At 40.5% G+C, this 16307-nt stretch overlaps 1 protein-coding gene across 6 annotated transcripts in view; it reads right to left on the reverse strand.

Annotated features, from left to right (window-relative positions):
• The window catches only part of LOC122845413 (glutamate receptor 4-like), an 87874-nt gene that overhangs the window by 44375 nt on the left and 27192 nt on the right, over positions 1-16307 (reverse strand). For all 6 annotated transcript variants that reach the window (XR_006373039.1, XR_006373038.1, XM_044141702.1 and 3 more), the window contains exons 3-4: positions 7020-7259; positions 465-649 (exon numbers count right to left, since the gene is read on the reverse strand). Coding sequence is in view for 4 of the 6 variants with exons in the window: in XM_044141702.1 (XP_043997637.1) it covers positions 465-649; positions 7020-7259 (425 nt within the window). In the remaining 2 variants the exon portion in view is untranslated. The remainder of the gene's footprint in view (positions 1-464; positions 650-7019; positions 7260-16307) is intronic.

Genomic DNA, 16307 nt, shown 5'->3' on the forward strand with positions numbered 1-16307 from the left:
AAAGACGGTTACAAAGTCGGCCTTCCATCACCTGAACAGCATCTCAGGATTAGAACGAGTGAGAAACTCATGCAAGCGTTTATCTTTTAGTCGCATTAATTGCTGCAGCAGTGACTTCACAGCTCAGAGAGGGCAAAGGTCGACAGATTATCTGTCTTATCACAAACTGTCACAGCATGGGGACAGTTTGACCAAATATTTTGAATAAAAGTTTCATCCTGCAGCTTGAAATCCAGGCTAAAACCTCCACAGGTTTAGATTCCCTATAACAATATTAACTGAAACATTGATCCTGATATTTGACCTGCATTGATCACTTTGACGATAGAACTCAACAACATGGAACATCTGCTTAGTTTTCACTGCTGTTGACGTCTTTGTGATGCTTTCATGTTTTCACAAACTGCCGTGTTGCACAAACGTGTTTTGTGATTGATTGATTGATTGGTTGATTGATCGATCACCTGCTCCAGCATGTTCTGCAGCCTCTCGGCCTCCAGGTCGATGACGAACTTCTTCTCCTCGCGGCGCTCCAGGTCCTCCAGCAGGCGGCGGTAGTTGGCATCGTTGAAGTTTTCCACGCAGATGGCGCTGACCTGCCAGTCGTCCAGTCCAGCTTTCTCCATGATGGCCTGCAGAATGGCGTACCCTGAGACACACACACACACACGCACGCACGCACGCACACACACACACACACACACACACACACACACACACACACACACACACAGGGTTGACAGTTTTTCACAAGAAGAAAAAGCTAAAACAGTAACTGTGTCTTCTGCTAACCGGCTAAAGCGTTAATAGCAGAGCTAATTCTTCCTTTAGCTAACTGTGAAAATGTTTAGTTTTCCCAAATACAATTTTCCTGCTCGTTTGCTTTGCTGCTTTTTTTTCTCCCCTCCAGGGGGTCTTTTGTGTTCCTTATTTGAAAGTCGGTTGACAGGAAGAAGGGAAGACATGCGGTAAATGTCGACAGGTCCGGGAATCGAACCCGCGATGGCCGCGTTAAGGACTCAAGGCCTCCAATCCCCTAAGCCATCACAGAACGCCCAACCATTGCTGCTTTTTAAACTTAAATTTTAAATAAAGTTGCTATCTTCATTCTGTAAGTAGCCGTTTACATTCATCCTCTTATTTAGAAGTTATTATTAGAGAAACAGTTTAAGATTTGAAACAGAATATTTTCTTGTAATGAATTTAGTTTTACAATAATTTCCTACTTCTGGGATTTTCTAAAAGCTAATATTTTCCCAGACTCTTGAAGTCGGTTCTGTTGACATCATTTAACATTCATAATAATCTGGATGAATTTTCTACTCCGTTAAATGTGTGTTAAAGTTTATTTGAAATATTCCAGAGTCTGATGGTGCTTTTTAATGCTGCTGAACAACAGTCAGGATATTTCTCTGTTCATCTCATATTTGGGCTCCGTATTATTTTCCAGGTTCTTCTCTGGATCCGCTCTCTGATCTGAGCAGAACCTGGAAGGAAGTTTAAAACTGCAGGAATGAATCTCGACGTCCTCAAGGAGCCAAAACAAACTCTGAAGCGTTTCCAGATCGACGCTCCGGATCGGAGGCAGAGCCGGGCGCAGGGTAACCATGACGGCGGCCACGAGGGCGGCCGTCCTCCAGCAGGAACAGATGTCCCCCTTAAACGGCCCCTCCTGGTGGCCATCACAATCTGGCAACCCGGCTCCCTTTGCTCCCAATTAGTGGCTTAACCTGCGCTCTGGCAACCTGGCTGCCTGCACACCTCCATCCCTCCTCGGCCCTTCGCTGCCCATTAGAGGGCTGCTGGTGCCAAGACACACACACACACACACACACACACAAGAGACACACACACACACACCGCCGCAGACACACACTGGTCCCTGCAGAAAGGAAACGGTTCGTGGCATTTTGGCTTTTTTACAGCCAAACCCCCAGATGGGAGCGAAGTGTTTCCAGTAGAAAGGAAGATTAATGAGGTTTTGTGCTGAAAACAAGAAAAACTTGTTTTAAGTCTCACTGAGGGACTTTTTTTTTTTGTTGGGACATTTTCATGTATAATAATTTGGTACTTTTAGCAGCTGTAATATTTTATAAATTCTTTAAGACATGATAAAAGGGAAAATAATCAGTGTTTGCTGATTATGCTATGTAGCGGTGGAGAGAAAAACTTGTTGGCTCAAGGACTGCAGCTTCATTTCATTATTATTTTGTCGTATTTATTGACAAAGTTTATATAGTTATGTCATTTTGTTTGTTTTAGCAAGACAAATTAAGTATTCTCCAGATACAACAGATGAAAAACAGCATTTTGGATAATTATTATGCAATTACAGAAATGCCAACTTATGTGCATTGTCTCTACTAAATAAATGAAATTAAACTGTATATAAACATAAATTGTACATATTTGATTTATTTAAAACATCCTTTTTTATTTTTTTCTGATTGATTTCCTTTTTTGTTGATTGAGATACATCTCAAATGGAAGGAAGTGAAAAGAAGCCAGAGAACGGAAACAAATGGATAAAAGGGAAAAATTAAGGAAAAAAGAAAATCGGCAGACTGGGGGAAAAAAAATGAGGTGGAAACATTTATTAGAAAACTCAAGGAACAAATTGGGATGAGAAGACGACAAGAGGAAATGGAACAAAAACTGAAGCAAGCAGCAGAAATATAAAAAGATTAAATAAAAGAAAAGTTTAAAAAAAAGGGAAAGAAAACAAAAATATTACAGAACTAAAAACCAGGAATGAAAATAGAAATGGGACATAAAGACAAAACTGAACAGGAAGAAATGCTGAATAATGAGATGAATGGATATGAATGTCAGTTTGAGCCCAGAAACGGTTAAAAACTGTAAAAATTAAAGATGTTTGTAACGACAGACAGTCAGAAAACGAGATTTATCCGTCCGACAAACCAAAAACTCAAACATACAACTCAATAAACATATTATAATTAGACCTTTGACATGAAATTCACCCGGGGTCTGGTACCAACCCATTAAATCTACACTGACTAATAAGAACAAATAGATCCATAAATTACACGACGTGTTTAAGTGTTTAATTAATCAGAAACTGAAGGCAGAAAGCCAAGAAAGCAGCAGAAATCTGTCAGAATTCAGAGAGCAGCAAATATCAGCTGATTCAGCAACACAGAAAAGTTTCTGGATTATCAAACAAGAAGCAACTCAGGATGAGAAAAACCAAAAATCTATTTATAAACCTTCACAGTTTAATAAAATTAATATTTCTGTTAGAGGAGTCAAAATATTAAACTGAGAGCCTCAGAAAAAACTAAAATTACAGATTTTTGAAAATCAGGAATAAACTCAAGAACTCTGGTCTCTCTCTGCTCTTACCGCACAAGACCCAAGAAGTTTAAAGCAGTGAAGTTTGGTGGAAGGAAAATCACGGTGTGGAGTTGTTTTTTTTATTTTTTATCTTTCCATCATGTTTCTCACTGGAGTGATGCTTTGACTCTTCCACGCATGTTTATGAAATCCCTTAATCTCCATGGCAACCATTCAACTGGGTGGATCTGGCTCCGCCTTCGAGGTGCAGCTCCTCCCCCACTGAGGTTCTTCAGACTAGCCAGCAGCAATTAGCAAACACCTGGTGGAGCTGCTGACGTCATTATAGGAGCGGCTGCTCAGAACAACGCTGGTAAACACGTAAAAAGATTAATAGAGGAGCCATGTTGGGATGACTTCCTGGAGGCGGAGCTTCAGAAAGAGCAGGAGTTTTTAAAGAGCCCAATTTCAAGGCATTAAATTAGGAAGTAAAAATTTTCTCATATTTGATATACAGCATTTTTATAATGTGGAAAGTTGACATGGTGACTTGGTTATGTTATAAGGTGGTGCTATGTGCCTAGAAAACACATTACTGGCCCTTTTAAACAAATATTCCTGACTTCTCCGCCCTGGTGTTATATGATAAATGAGCTTGCCATACCTGATAAAGGCTCCACTCTGTCCAGAAACCAGAAGCAGGAGGGCAACGTGTTCTCTCTCTCCCCACATGTTGCAGCTGCAGTTGCTCGGCCCAGGCTAGCGTTAGCGTTAGCCGACAGCCAGGCAGAGCCGGGTTGATGCTGATTGCAGCCGGCTGCTGTTCCTCCTGCAGCCTCCAGCCACACATTCATCAGCTGGTAATCAGCCGGCCCGGTCCAGGCTGCGCTTCACTTCCTGGCCGGCCTCTTTACGCCGGACAGGCTGAGCGCCGCCCAATGGGACATGAAGCCTCATCACTGCGCCACACACAGAGCTGCTGCTGGGATTCCAGACATTTAATCTGTTAGTTTATTAATTTCTGTCTCTTTTTGGTGGTTTGGTTTCTTTTCTCACAGAGAACCAGAACCAGCGGAGAACGTTCAGTCATCTCAGACGTACCGGCTTTAGTTCCTCAAAATGAAGTTTAAGCTGCCAAAATGTTCCGATAAATATTATTCCTACATGCAAATTATTGTCTGACCCTGTTACTTTATAAAACGTTATGAAGTAACAGGACGATAATCTTCATCAGTTCATTTAATCGCACGAATGTGACGACATTAAACATCAAGTCCTTTTTCAAATCGCACAGAAAAGACAGAGCAAAACCAAAAAACAAAAAAAAATTAATAACCTACAACTGTTGCAATTGTTAAACACAAATAAAGCAGACGTAAAATAAAACAGGAAGATAATTAACAAAAATGCTTAAGTGTAAAACATATAAAACCTATATTAAAATACATTCAGCTGGTGTTAGAGGGTTGTAGTCATTTAAGAACAGAGATCATTTCAATTGAAGTTAGCGCGTTAGCATTAGCTTCAGCTAAATATCATGTTGATGCTGTGATTTAGCATTAGGTTATGCTAAATGCTGTGTTGATGTAACGTTTTAGAATTAGCAAAACAAATTTTTTAGCGAGCGATGCCTGAACTGGAGGATTTACACATTTATTAATCTTTATAAGGAACAAACAGCAAGACTTTAAGTTAAAGAGTTACATCAACATTTCATTTCCCTTTGGGATCAATAAAGTATTTCTGAATTCAAACGACTCCAGGATAAATGCCTGTTTTATTTCTCTCCGTTTAGTTTTACAGTAAAATCTGTTTTTAAATTTCCCAAAATTCTTTGCTTCCAGCGTTTTCCTTCCTTTCCACGCTGCACGTTTCATTTTCAGAACGTTTTGTCCCGTTTCCACAGAGACTCCAGAGAATCAGACACGTCTCCATGTCTAAATGTCTCCATGCGGTCGTCACGCCCCGGAGGAGCGTCACAGGAAGTGGGTCCAGTTGGACAGGAAGCAGAATCATTTAGCAGGAAAGAAACTCTGGTTCTGCACAACGCAGCAAAATTGACAACAAAACTGAAGCAAAACTGAAGCAAAGGAAAACAAAGAATAAAATGTTCATTGTGCAGAACGTTGAGCTGAGCTCTCCGCTCTAATCTGGATTATTTTCACTTTATTTCCTCTAATCTGTCATTTTCTCATAATTATTCAAATCAGGATAAGAAATAAATCAAAACTGTTTTAATAGACATACGTATGCCTGGACGGCTTTTCCTCCTAAGTCGCACACTTCATAACACTCTTAATGGAATTCACGCTTTTGCAACCACAGTTTGTCCTTCCACCAAACCTTCCTTGTTCTACAATATGTGCCAGCAGTCTTCCCATGATTCAGCTCATAGCACAAAATCAAAATCAGATTTTACTGGATTAATAGAACATTCTGATTATAATGGAAGAAAATAAAAATAATAAAACTACAAAATTAAAGTTGAAAAAATGTGAAATCCTGTCATTGTTACTTATCTCATAATTTTATGACTATTCTCACAATATTGACTTTATTCCCATAGTTCCCCTTTATTTTGATAATCTCATCTCATTTGATTTATTCTCATATTTTCATTTCCTGTGTATTACGATAAAACATCTGATAATGAAAGGCTGCTCTGTTTCTGGATTATCTAGAACAGCTTTAGCTGCGTTTTGCTTCTCCTGCCTTTGCCTCGCCACTGTAAAGTTTCTGATGAATCTGCGTTAAAGTCCCGCTGGCTCGTTCTGCCAGGCGGCGCCGCCTCCGACAGGAAGCCATGTTGGATTTCTGCAGAACACTTGATCAGATTCCTGCGGCTTTTGTAGAGCGGAGAGAAGAGAGAAGCTTTTTACCCAGTCAAGCATGCGTGACCCCCAGATAAGAGACGCAGAGGCAGGAATGGGTTTTCTGAGCAGATTGGGTCGGTGCCGCAGGCCCGTCAGCCAATCAGCTCAGAGATGGAGGCAGCGGCCCGCCAGGCGCCGCCGCCGCTCTGCCTGTAATGGAAATGTGACACGGTGCGCTGAATCTGAACAAACCGGGAGCAGGGAGAGAAGTGTGAACCGAGAAACGCTTCCCGGAGGTTTCACTTCGATATTAAACCAGAAAAAAACGGAGAAACGACGCAGATAAAACGTCCTGACACCGAGAGTTATCTGCATTTAAAAACATTAAAGTACAACTCAGAAAGGCAAAAACCAGAAAGAAGGTTTTGGAATGGCCTAGTCAAAGGCTTTGCGCAAGCCTTTGAAATTAAATTGACTTATTTAATTTCAAACAGACACGAGCTAAAAGCAGAAAGAAAAAAAAACTTATAATCATGTGGATTAACATGCAGTTTCAGACGATTTGTTCAAAAAGGAGCAGTTAGAAAATATAACATCTTATGATTTCCACCAGTTGAAACTCTTCAGTTATTCCCACGTTGAATGGTGTTCAAACCTCACGTTCAATTATTTATACATATTCAATATCGACACCCGTCCTATAAAACATAACAAACTCCTTATTGAATTCAGATTCCTAAAAGCAGACTGGAAGATTCATTCTCACTAATTTAAAGCATAAAAGTATCAAACCAGCCTCAAAAGTCTGGTTGTCTGGGACCAGACTAATCGCTGGATTAGACCAAAATGACTCAGGTTGCATTTGCTTCCCGTTGCAAAACAGGAACGTGTTTCCAGAGGCGGCCTCACCTCGGTCCGTGTCGTACAGGAAGACGAACTTCTTCCAGTCGTAGTGGTCGAGCAGGGAGAGCAGCGCGCGGCGGATGGACGGCCGCAGCTGCAGGGCGAACTGGCTCTCGCCCTCGGTGGGGAAGCTGGGCGTGATGAGGGAGATGTGCAGCGCGCTGCAGAACGACGTCAGCGTGTGCACCGACCGCTTGTCGTACAGGCCGAAGATGGCGAAGACACCGCGGGAATACTGCGAGCAAACTGCGGACAAACACACAACGGGAGGCAGTCAGCAGCGCAGAGGTCAGAGGTCACCAGCCTGGGAGGAGGGCTGGGAAACAGAGTCAGACAATGTAACATTAAAATGAAATCCAACGTAAAGTGAGCAGAATTTATGAAAACAAACTGAAGCTGCTGGATTTAATCTTTCACTGAGGCTCCTGCACTGAAAAAACCCCAAAATCACACCAAATATTTTTATCCAGTTTCTACTACAAATATCTCAGTTCACTCGAAACAAAACAAACTAAAAGGTAACTTTTCAGAAAGAAACGAGTTTAATTAAGGCGTTAACGCCTTAATATTTATGAAATAGTTCTAATTCCATAAGCAGATTTTTTTCACTTACAACATGAGAAAAATGTCTTATTGTGAGTGAAATAATCTTTTATTGTATATTTTTAGAAATATATAATAAAAATGATTCACATAAAAACAAGCTAAAATATTCTGCTCAAAGAGTAAATTGTAAGTGGGCCTGTCATGATAACAAATTCATAAATTATCCCAGCAGTTATCAACACAAACAATAATTTTTGTACAACATAAAAAACGTGAACCGTGCCTGTTGCTGAAAATATACAAAAAATACAGAAAAAAATTTAAATTAATTAAATAAATTTTTTTTACCAGTCAGACTGAGAGAAAGAGCTGCAGAGATCTGACTGCTTTTACTTAATTAAAATATTCTGTGATTAGTTTGTTTATTTAACAAGTAAAAACAAAAAATGAAATAGTTTTTGTGATTCAAATTGATAATTGCCACAGGCAAAGGAAATAATCTGCAACATTTTCATCAATGTTCTCTTCAGCAGCTCTTATGAAAACATTTTCAGTCCCTCCAGGATTTCCAGGAATTGTTTTTGTGATTTTCTTTGTGATTAAAATCTCAGATTTTGTGTCAATAGTTTAGAAATATTTGGTAGTTTTTTTTTTCCTCATTAAATTTCTTCATACAGAAGAAAAATGAGGAACAAACAAAAGCTGTCAGGTTGGAGTCACAAGATACAACTTGAAATCAAGTAAGGCTGAGGCAGCAGAACAGTAGAAAGAACAAACACTGCCCCCTGCAGGTCGGAGTTAGCGTCACCTTAATTTGATGTTTTTGACTTTTTTTTGCAAGAAAAATTCTCAAAAACAAAAAATCGTAAATTTGATGATTTTGTGAGAAAGTCTGGAGAGAGGGACTTTTAAAAGCATTATTTTTTTATACCAGAAGAATGAATGCTGCTGTTAGCAAAGAGGCTACATGCTAGAATAACAGCTAACAGAGCGGTTAGCTGGAGCACGGCGGTGGAGGCTGATGGCTGGGGCTCATTCTGATCAAACATTTCCTCTGTGCTGACATGAACAGAAACAAACTGTTTCCTTTGGCCACGCTTTGAGTTAAACAGAAACTTTGATTAGCATAAAGTCAACAGCAGCTCTCATTACAGAGCGACGCGCCGCGGCGCTAATGGCCTCCTTTCTTCTTCTCCTCCTCGCCGCGCGGAACGACAACAGGAAAGAGATAATGAGCCGCTGCTGCCAGTCTGAGCAGAAAGAGAAGAGGAAGCGCTCAAGATGTTTCTGAGACAAACATTTTCTCTTCTGTTTGACACGCAGCTAATGCAGACGGAGGCCAGATAAACCCGCTAGCAGCAAACAACCGTTTTCATCTCAGAATGTTTAAACTGCGGCTCTGAGAAAACAACAAGTATTAACTCCAGAGACGAAGAACCGCTTCAGAAACACCCCAAATAAACTTTAACACGACTCAGAAATAAAAGAAATACAGAAAAAAAGCAAATAAAATCAGATTTTTTATGTCAGGGGGGATCAAGGTGAGGCCCGGGGGCCATTAGTGGTCCTTAAAGTCATTTTGTTTGGCCCCGGAATACAAGTCAATACAAGTCAATACAACTGATGACCCAGAGATGTTTTTGTAAATGTTTGATTTTCCTTTAATGATGCAAAACTCCAAAGTCATTTTTATGTTCTGGGTCTTTAATTTTATGTAGATTTCTTAAAAATGATTATTATTGTTGAGCAGATTAAACAAACAAAAGTAAACACATTTTTACATCTTTATTTTTATGAATTTTGTCACCCTCCAACTGTTCTGATTTGCCAGTTGCAACAGAGACATTTAATGTAATATTGGTAATGTAACATATTAACAATCTAAACTAATTCCTAATTTATTTCTTAGCAGAAAATGTTTTTATTGCATGAAACAGAAACGTTGAATGAAAAATGTCAAATTTAAACAAAATCCATTAAAAATCCCCAAATTTGTTTTAATGATATGTTCTTGTTTATTTTATCTGCTCAAAAATAAGAAAGATCTTTATGAAATCTCCATAAAATTTAAATCCCATAAGATAAAATGGCTTCAGACAGATGCGTTATTAAAAGAAAAGCAAATATTTCACATTTTTAAAACTGCTTTTACCATTCTTGACTTGTAATCAGGGGCCCAAAAAAATAACTTAAAGGGCCACTAATGGTCCCCGACCCATACTTTGATCACCCCTGACTCTGACAGTCTATGCTCTCTCTCTCTGTGCTCCATTATTAAGGTCTGGATTAGGGAAAGCATCATTTCTCTTAAATCTTCTAATAAAACTTTGAAACTTTCTTCTGTTTTCGTCTCATTTTATCAGATAAAAACCACTAAAGGAACTAAAACCAGAAGGTCTGAGGTTAGCATTAATGCTAACCTAACGTAGCAGTGACTGAATATTCAATAAAAGAGATGAAAAACCTTTTAAAAGTCAGAGTTTCTGTCCATGCTGTGTCGACCCCTGGTTAGAAGTTGGGTCTAGAAATCGGCAGCTAGATGTGTCATTGAGGAGCCGTTCCAGGCCTCGGCGGCCATGTTATGTTCACTGATCAATAATTCATATCAGCCATTGATTTGCTGCTGAGTTATGAATCATAGACTCATCAGCGCCTGTTTCCAGCTCACTGCTTCTGGTTTAAATCCTGCCATTTTTTTGTTTTTTTTGTTACCGTTTCAGAGACGCTGCAACTCTGAAAATAAATATCTAGACTCAAAACTCCCAACAAAACTGCTGCATAAAGAAACAAATCTGGACGAATGTCGTCCTAATTTCATATTTCTGAACTTAAAGAGGATCAGAGCTTCACTGACAGCGAAAGGTTTTTCAATATTTTAAAGATTTTACGTGACAGAGAAACACAAAGAGAAGGAAGGAGGAAGAAAACGAGAAATGTTTTTGTTTTTAACAAAGTGATGGCAGCATCATGCTGTGGGGCAGGGCAGTGTTTAAGAGTTGTCGAGGAGGTGGATGGAAGAAACCTGGCAGCAGACTGGGGTCACGGTTCAACTCCCTAAAGCAGAGTCATGTGTTAGAACGGCCTAGTCAAAGGCCTAAATCCAAACTTAAAAACCTGATGTTTTATGAAGAATGGGAAAAAACGCTCCAGATGTTCACATATGTTTGAGATAAAACCAAGAGAAACTGCAGCCAGAGGTGGATCTACAGAGTTCTGACTCATTGCAGATGAATATAAATGCATGCCGCACCTTTCAGATTTTTTCGGGGAAAAAAACTTTTAAAAAATTGTAAATTTTTCTCCTTCAATTTGACAGGTTCTTATAAATTTCTTAAATTTTGTGTTTGGGTGTTTCAAGCTGCATCAGTGGAAAAATCAGAAAACAATAAATTCTTATTTTTCCGACTGATTTTATTTCATCACAATATTCTGCGATGAGTTTGTTTACTTAGCAAGCAAAAATAAATAAAACTGTCTAAATCCAGACCAGCAGAATAAAAACTTGTATCATCCAGTTTTTAGCAGAAGAAGAAAAATGATAAATCATCACAATGGAAAGTTTGTTTTAATTTACCATGTGATTTATTGATTTATTGTGACAGGCCTCCTTATCACTAGAATACTGATAACTTTGTGGCCCTTGCCATTCTTGGCCCCTATACTCGGCGTTTGGCCCCTCAGGTAGCCGCAGCGATCCGGTAGCGGTGTGCCGGCCTCCCGGCCTCCCGGCCCGCTCAGCGGTGACCCTGAAACGGCCTCACACTCCGCTGCACATCCAGGTCAGCGCGCCGCAGCAGCGGATCGATGAGCGGCACACTAACACAGCAGAAGCCCCACCCCCGCCGCGAGGCCCCGCCCACACCGCCATGCTGGATCCATTCATCGAGCCGAGCTGCTCAGAACGGACGGCGCCGGTTCTGCTGACGGGCTCCGCACGGTTCAGATTAATTTCAGGGTCAAAGTTCAGCAGGGGCTGAAATAAATCTGCTGATGTTCAGCGAATCCTTCCAGCTACATGATGTCACATTAAAACTGAAAGTTACATTTTACTTCTCTGGGATTTTAGGTGATAAACGTGGGGTGGTCAAAGTGTGGCCCGGGGGCCATTTGTGGTCCTTGAAATGATTTTGTTTGGCCCCTGAATACAAATAAACAACGGTAAAACAACTGATGACAACATTTTTTAAAGTTACTGTTTCAGTTATGAAATAATTTGATGTGTTTAAATGATTTTGATGATATTACTGGACATAATGTAAAGTTTGTTTTTGTTTCTCGCTAAATGTAGTTTTTTTATTTTTGTTTTTAAAGCACTTTGAACTGCCTTGTAGCTAAAATGTGCTGCAGAAACAAACTTGACTGATTAATTGATTTATTGAACAATCTGAAGCCCTGTTTGTGTTTTACTGATAGTGTATCACTTTAGTGTTAGCACAGCTACTGCTTTAGCCAGCGGTCTCCAACATAGTGGGTGAAGTTGAAACATTTTCGATGAACCAGTGAAAGTCTGAGGAAACGGAGTAAGAGCAGCTCCAATTTCCTGCAGCAGAAGATCATAAACATGTATGAAGAAATCAGAGTCGCAGCGTTAAGCGTCTCATAAGCATGTTTGACAAGAACACGCCTGCTTCCTGCAACCACACCGTTAAACCTGCCACCTTACAGTACTCTGCTGCCTCCTCTCATTCTCCAGTGTGTGTGTGTGTGTGTGTGTGTGTGTGTCAGAGTGAATCAGGCTCTCATGCCCTGTGCTTTTGTGCAGTGGGGTGGAAGTTGCAGCATGTGAGCATTTGTGCGCAGGAAACCCACAAACGTGCAGCCGGAGGGACAAAGAGACGTCACATCATGCTTGCTGTCGTCACACAACGCAGCGCTGCATTCTGCTTCACTTGGTCTCCCATCATGCCCTGGGAGGAAGGAGAGATGCTCCAATCCTCATCCTGATCCTGTTCTCCAGCAGCCCGTCACAAAGATCAGAGTCCTGAGGCTCAATGCTGGAAGAATGAGAGGAGCAATTCATCCTGATGTGATCTGAGCCCGAAAGGAAGAAACTCCTTAAAACTATTTACCACAATACAGTGGTAGTATAGCGATTTAGCATCAGCTTCCTCTAAATACCATGTTGGTGTAGCGATTTAGCATCAGCTTCCTCTAAATACCATGTTGGTGTAGCGATTTAGCATTAGCTTCCTCTAAATACCATGTTGGTGTAGCGATTTAGCATTAGCTTCCTCTAAATACCGTGTTGGTGTAGCGATTTAGCATTAGCTTCCCCTAAATACCATGTGGGTGTAGCGAGTTAGCATTAGCTTCCTCTAAATACCATGTCGGTGTAGTGCGTTAGCATTAGCTTCCTCTAAATACCATGTCAGTGTAGTGAGTTAGCATTAGCTTCCTCTAAATACCATGTTGGTGTAGTGCGTTAGCATCAGCTTCCTCTAAATACCATGTCGGTGTAGTGAGTTAGCATTAGCTTCCTCTAAATACCATGTCGGTGTAGCGATTTAGCATTAGCTTCCTCTAAATACCATGTCGGTGTAGCAATTTAGCATTAGCTTCCTCTAAATACCATGTTGGTGTAGCGATTTAGCATTAGCTTCCTCTAAATACCATGTTGGTGTAGCAATTTAACATTAGCTTCCTCTAAATACCATGTTGGTGTAGCGATTTAGCATTAGCTTCCTCTAAATACCATGTCGGTGTAGCAATTTAGCATTAGCTTCCTCTAAATACCATGTTGGTGTAGCGATTTAGCATTAGCTTCCTCTAAATACCATGTTGGTGTAGCGATTTAGCATTAGCTTCCTCTAAATACCATGTGGGTGTAGTGAGTTAGCATTAGCTTCCTCTAAATACCATGTCGGTGTAGTGCGTTAGCATTAGCTTCCTCTAAATACCATGTCGGTGTAGTGCCTTAGCATTAGCGTCCTTTAAATAACATGTCGGTGTAGCGCTTTAGCATTAGCTTCTGCTAATACAGTGTTGGTGCCGTATTTTAGTGCTGTCTCCTTTCACCAATGCAGCTGAATTTGGATAGATTTTAAAGAGCTAAATTTTCCTGTTTCATTGTAATGTGACGGTTCAAACTGAGCTGCAAACATTTGCTTCACTTTTTCAGATTTTTCTTTAGATCCTGGCGAGAAACTGTTCTCTAGTAGCTGAAGGATTTGACTGGAAGAATAATTAAGCCTGCAGACTTTAACTTTATGATCCCTCTGTGCAGGAATCCATAAACACAGCAGCAGCATGGCTGTAACTCAGCCGCAGCGGCGCTGAAGCAGGTCAGTAACTCTTCGGCTTTCACACTCGTGACAACAGGTGAATAAAATCTACTCTGACTCTTAAAAACAACAACAAAAAGCTTCAAACGAGGTTCAGCAGCAGACGTCCTTGGGGGATTCAGCAGAGAGCACCGAATGCTTCTGAGTGTGAATATTTTAAGTGGCGCCACCGAGGGGTGAGTGAACTAAACTCCTTTTAATGCTTTATCACTTACCATCCATAAAACATGAGGAGCCAGGAGGGAACGCAGACAGAGATCAGTCAAACAAAAAGCTTTTACAGTCACCTGTACAAAATGATAATTTGGGATCTAAACCCTGAATCATCTCCAGGATGGAGCTTCAAGTTAGCTGTGAAGACATCAAATTATCTTCAGGTACAAATAAACTTTTTCATTTGGTGAAAAGAATAAAAAGACAAGTTATTTAAATACAAATCTGTTAAGATTTGATGAAATTAACAAACATAGCTAACACTGTGTTTCATTTGGACAGCGGTTGGCACACTTCTGCTAACATGCTAATGGCAAAACTCATTTGTAGCTTAGCGCTTTAGCATTTTTGCTAACTCTGAAAATGATTAGCGCACTTAGCTTTCACTAAATTAATCTTTCCAGGCCAGTTCTAAAGTACTACGTTAGTTAGCGCAGTAGTACTTGGTTATTCATTCTAATGTAATAAAATTTAAAAATCCGATTCCAGCAGAAACATGGAACATCAGAACATGACTTCTTCTGGCTTTCTTCTTCCAACTGAAAACTATGAATCATTTTTTGTCCACGTCACATTAAACTTACATAAAACACTAACTGAAAAGCTCTGAAGTTTATTGTAATGTGACAAAATGTGAAGAAACTCTTCTGCTGCTTTTCCTCCCATAAATTACCCTCCAATCATCCTCTTGTCTCCATATTTGCTGCTTTTTTAGCAGAACTGCCTCCAGCTCTCACACAGATCAGGTCGACCCTCCACACACGCACACACACACACACACACACACACACACACACACACACACACACACACACACACACACACACACACATAGTGGGACATGTGTGAATCCCAGGTGGAAACATGTCAGCAGTAAAACCAATAAGCTGCGGTGCGGCTCCCTGACTGCAGCGTTTTGACAGACGCTGCGCTGCAGGTGACTTGGCGATGCCGACGCGTCGTTTTCCTCATGAAGACATCAAACGTGTCACCAAACAGATGCTGTACGGCCGCGGCCATTTTCAAACTCTGGATCTGGACCAATCGCTAAGTCAGGCTCAGACTCCTACTATCACTATTCATAGTAACAATAGTTCATGGTGCTAGAGGAAAATTTTAATTAGCCCAAAGGTAAATTAAATGTCGTAACTGGATGGTATTGCTCCAGTAGCGGTCAGTATTCCAACAATTTTGTACAGGCCTCTGATTGAAGTCTGTTGCTGCGCGACAGTCTCATGCTAACATGCTAACAGTTCAACCTCAGCTCAATATAAAACATGTTGTGGAGAGAGACGCTGGAGTAGGGGATATGATGGACGGAAGAGATGGACTGAACTTCCTACTTCTCTCTCTGCTCCTTGGTTCTCGTTGTCATAGTTACGGAACATAACAAATGTCCGAAAGTAAAAAATGTGAGCAATAAAGAGTGCTTGAAGTGGAACAGCATCCAGAACCAGAGGGAATAACAGTCCAAACACACAATAATTCAACCAGAAATATTAGAACTGAGCTAACAGAGCTGCTCTCTAAGCTCCTCCCCTTTCCAAAGATCCTCAGTGGACTGAGATGTGTGCTTACTGAAGACTTTTTGAAATTTCAAGTGCAAAATGAGAGGCGGATTTCTAGGAAAGTCACGAACTAACACCCAGGAGAAAGCATAACTGTCAAAGGGATGTGCTGTGGTGGGTTAGGTTAAGCACAGCCTACATATGGAGGCCTCAGACCCTGAGGCGGCTGTCGCAGGTTTAATTCACAAAAGTGGGCGGAGCCAAGATAGATTGAGGGGCGTGGCCAAGTGAGCAGAGGAAGTTCAGCACTTTGATCCAGAAGCAGAAGATCAGCAGGCGGTTCTGGTTGTTTGGACCAGAGTGTTTAGACGGTGCTGAGATGCTGCACTGCCAAAAATCTACATCTTACCAAATATTTTCAGTTTAGTTTCCAATGCAAACATCTTAGTTCCCCTAAAATAAGACAAAACTAACCGACAAGTTTTAGGTCAGTGAATCCTGGTTCTACTGGGAGATTATTTCACTTTTGATACGACATTTTTCCCATATTATAAATCAAATAATCTGCCAGAGGAACTAATATTTTCTCATTTTAAAAAAGTGTTTTTTGACACTTTTGTTTGAAATGTCAAAATGTAAATTTGAAATTTAAAATTTCCATTAAAAATATTTTTGTTCCTCCATTTGGCTTTCTACTGTTTCTAAAAATGAGATCACTTAAAAAAAACACCTCCAGCTGTTTTTCT

The sequence above is a fragment of the Gambusia affinis genome, linkage group LG15 (assembly GCF_019740435.1).
Source record: "Gambusia affinis linkage group LG15, SWU_Gaff_1.0, whole genome shotgun sequence".
Classification (NCBI taxonomy): Eukaryota; Metazoa; Chordata; class Actinopteri; order Cyprinodontiformes; family Poeciliidae; genus Gambusia; species Gambusia affinis.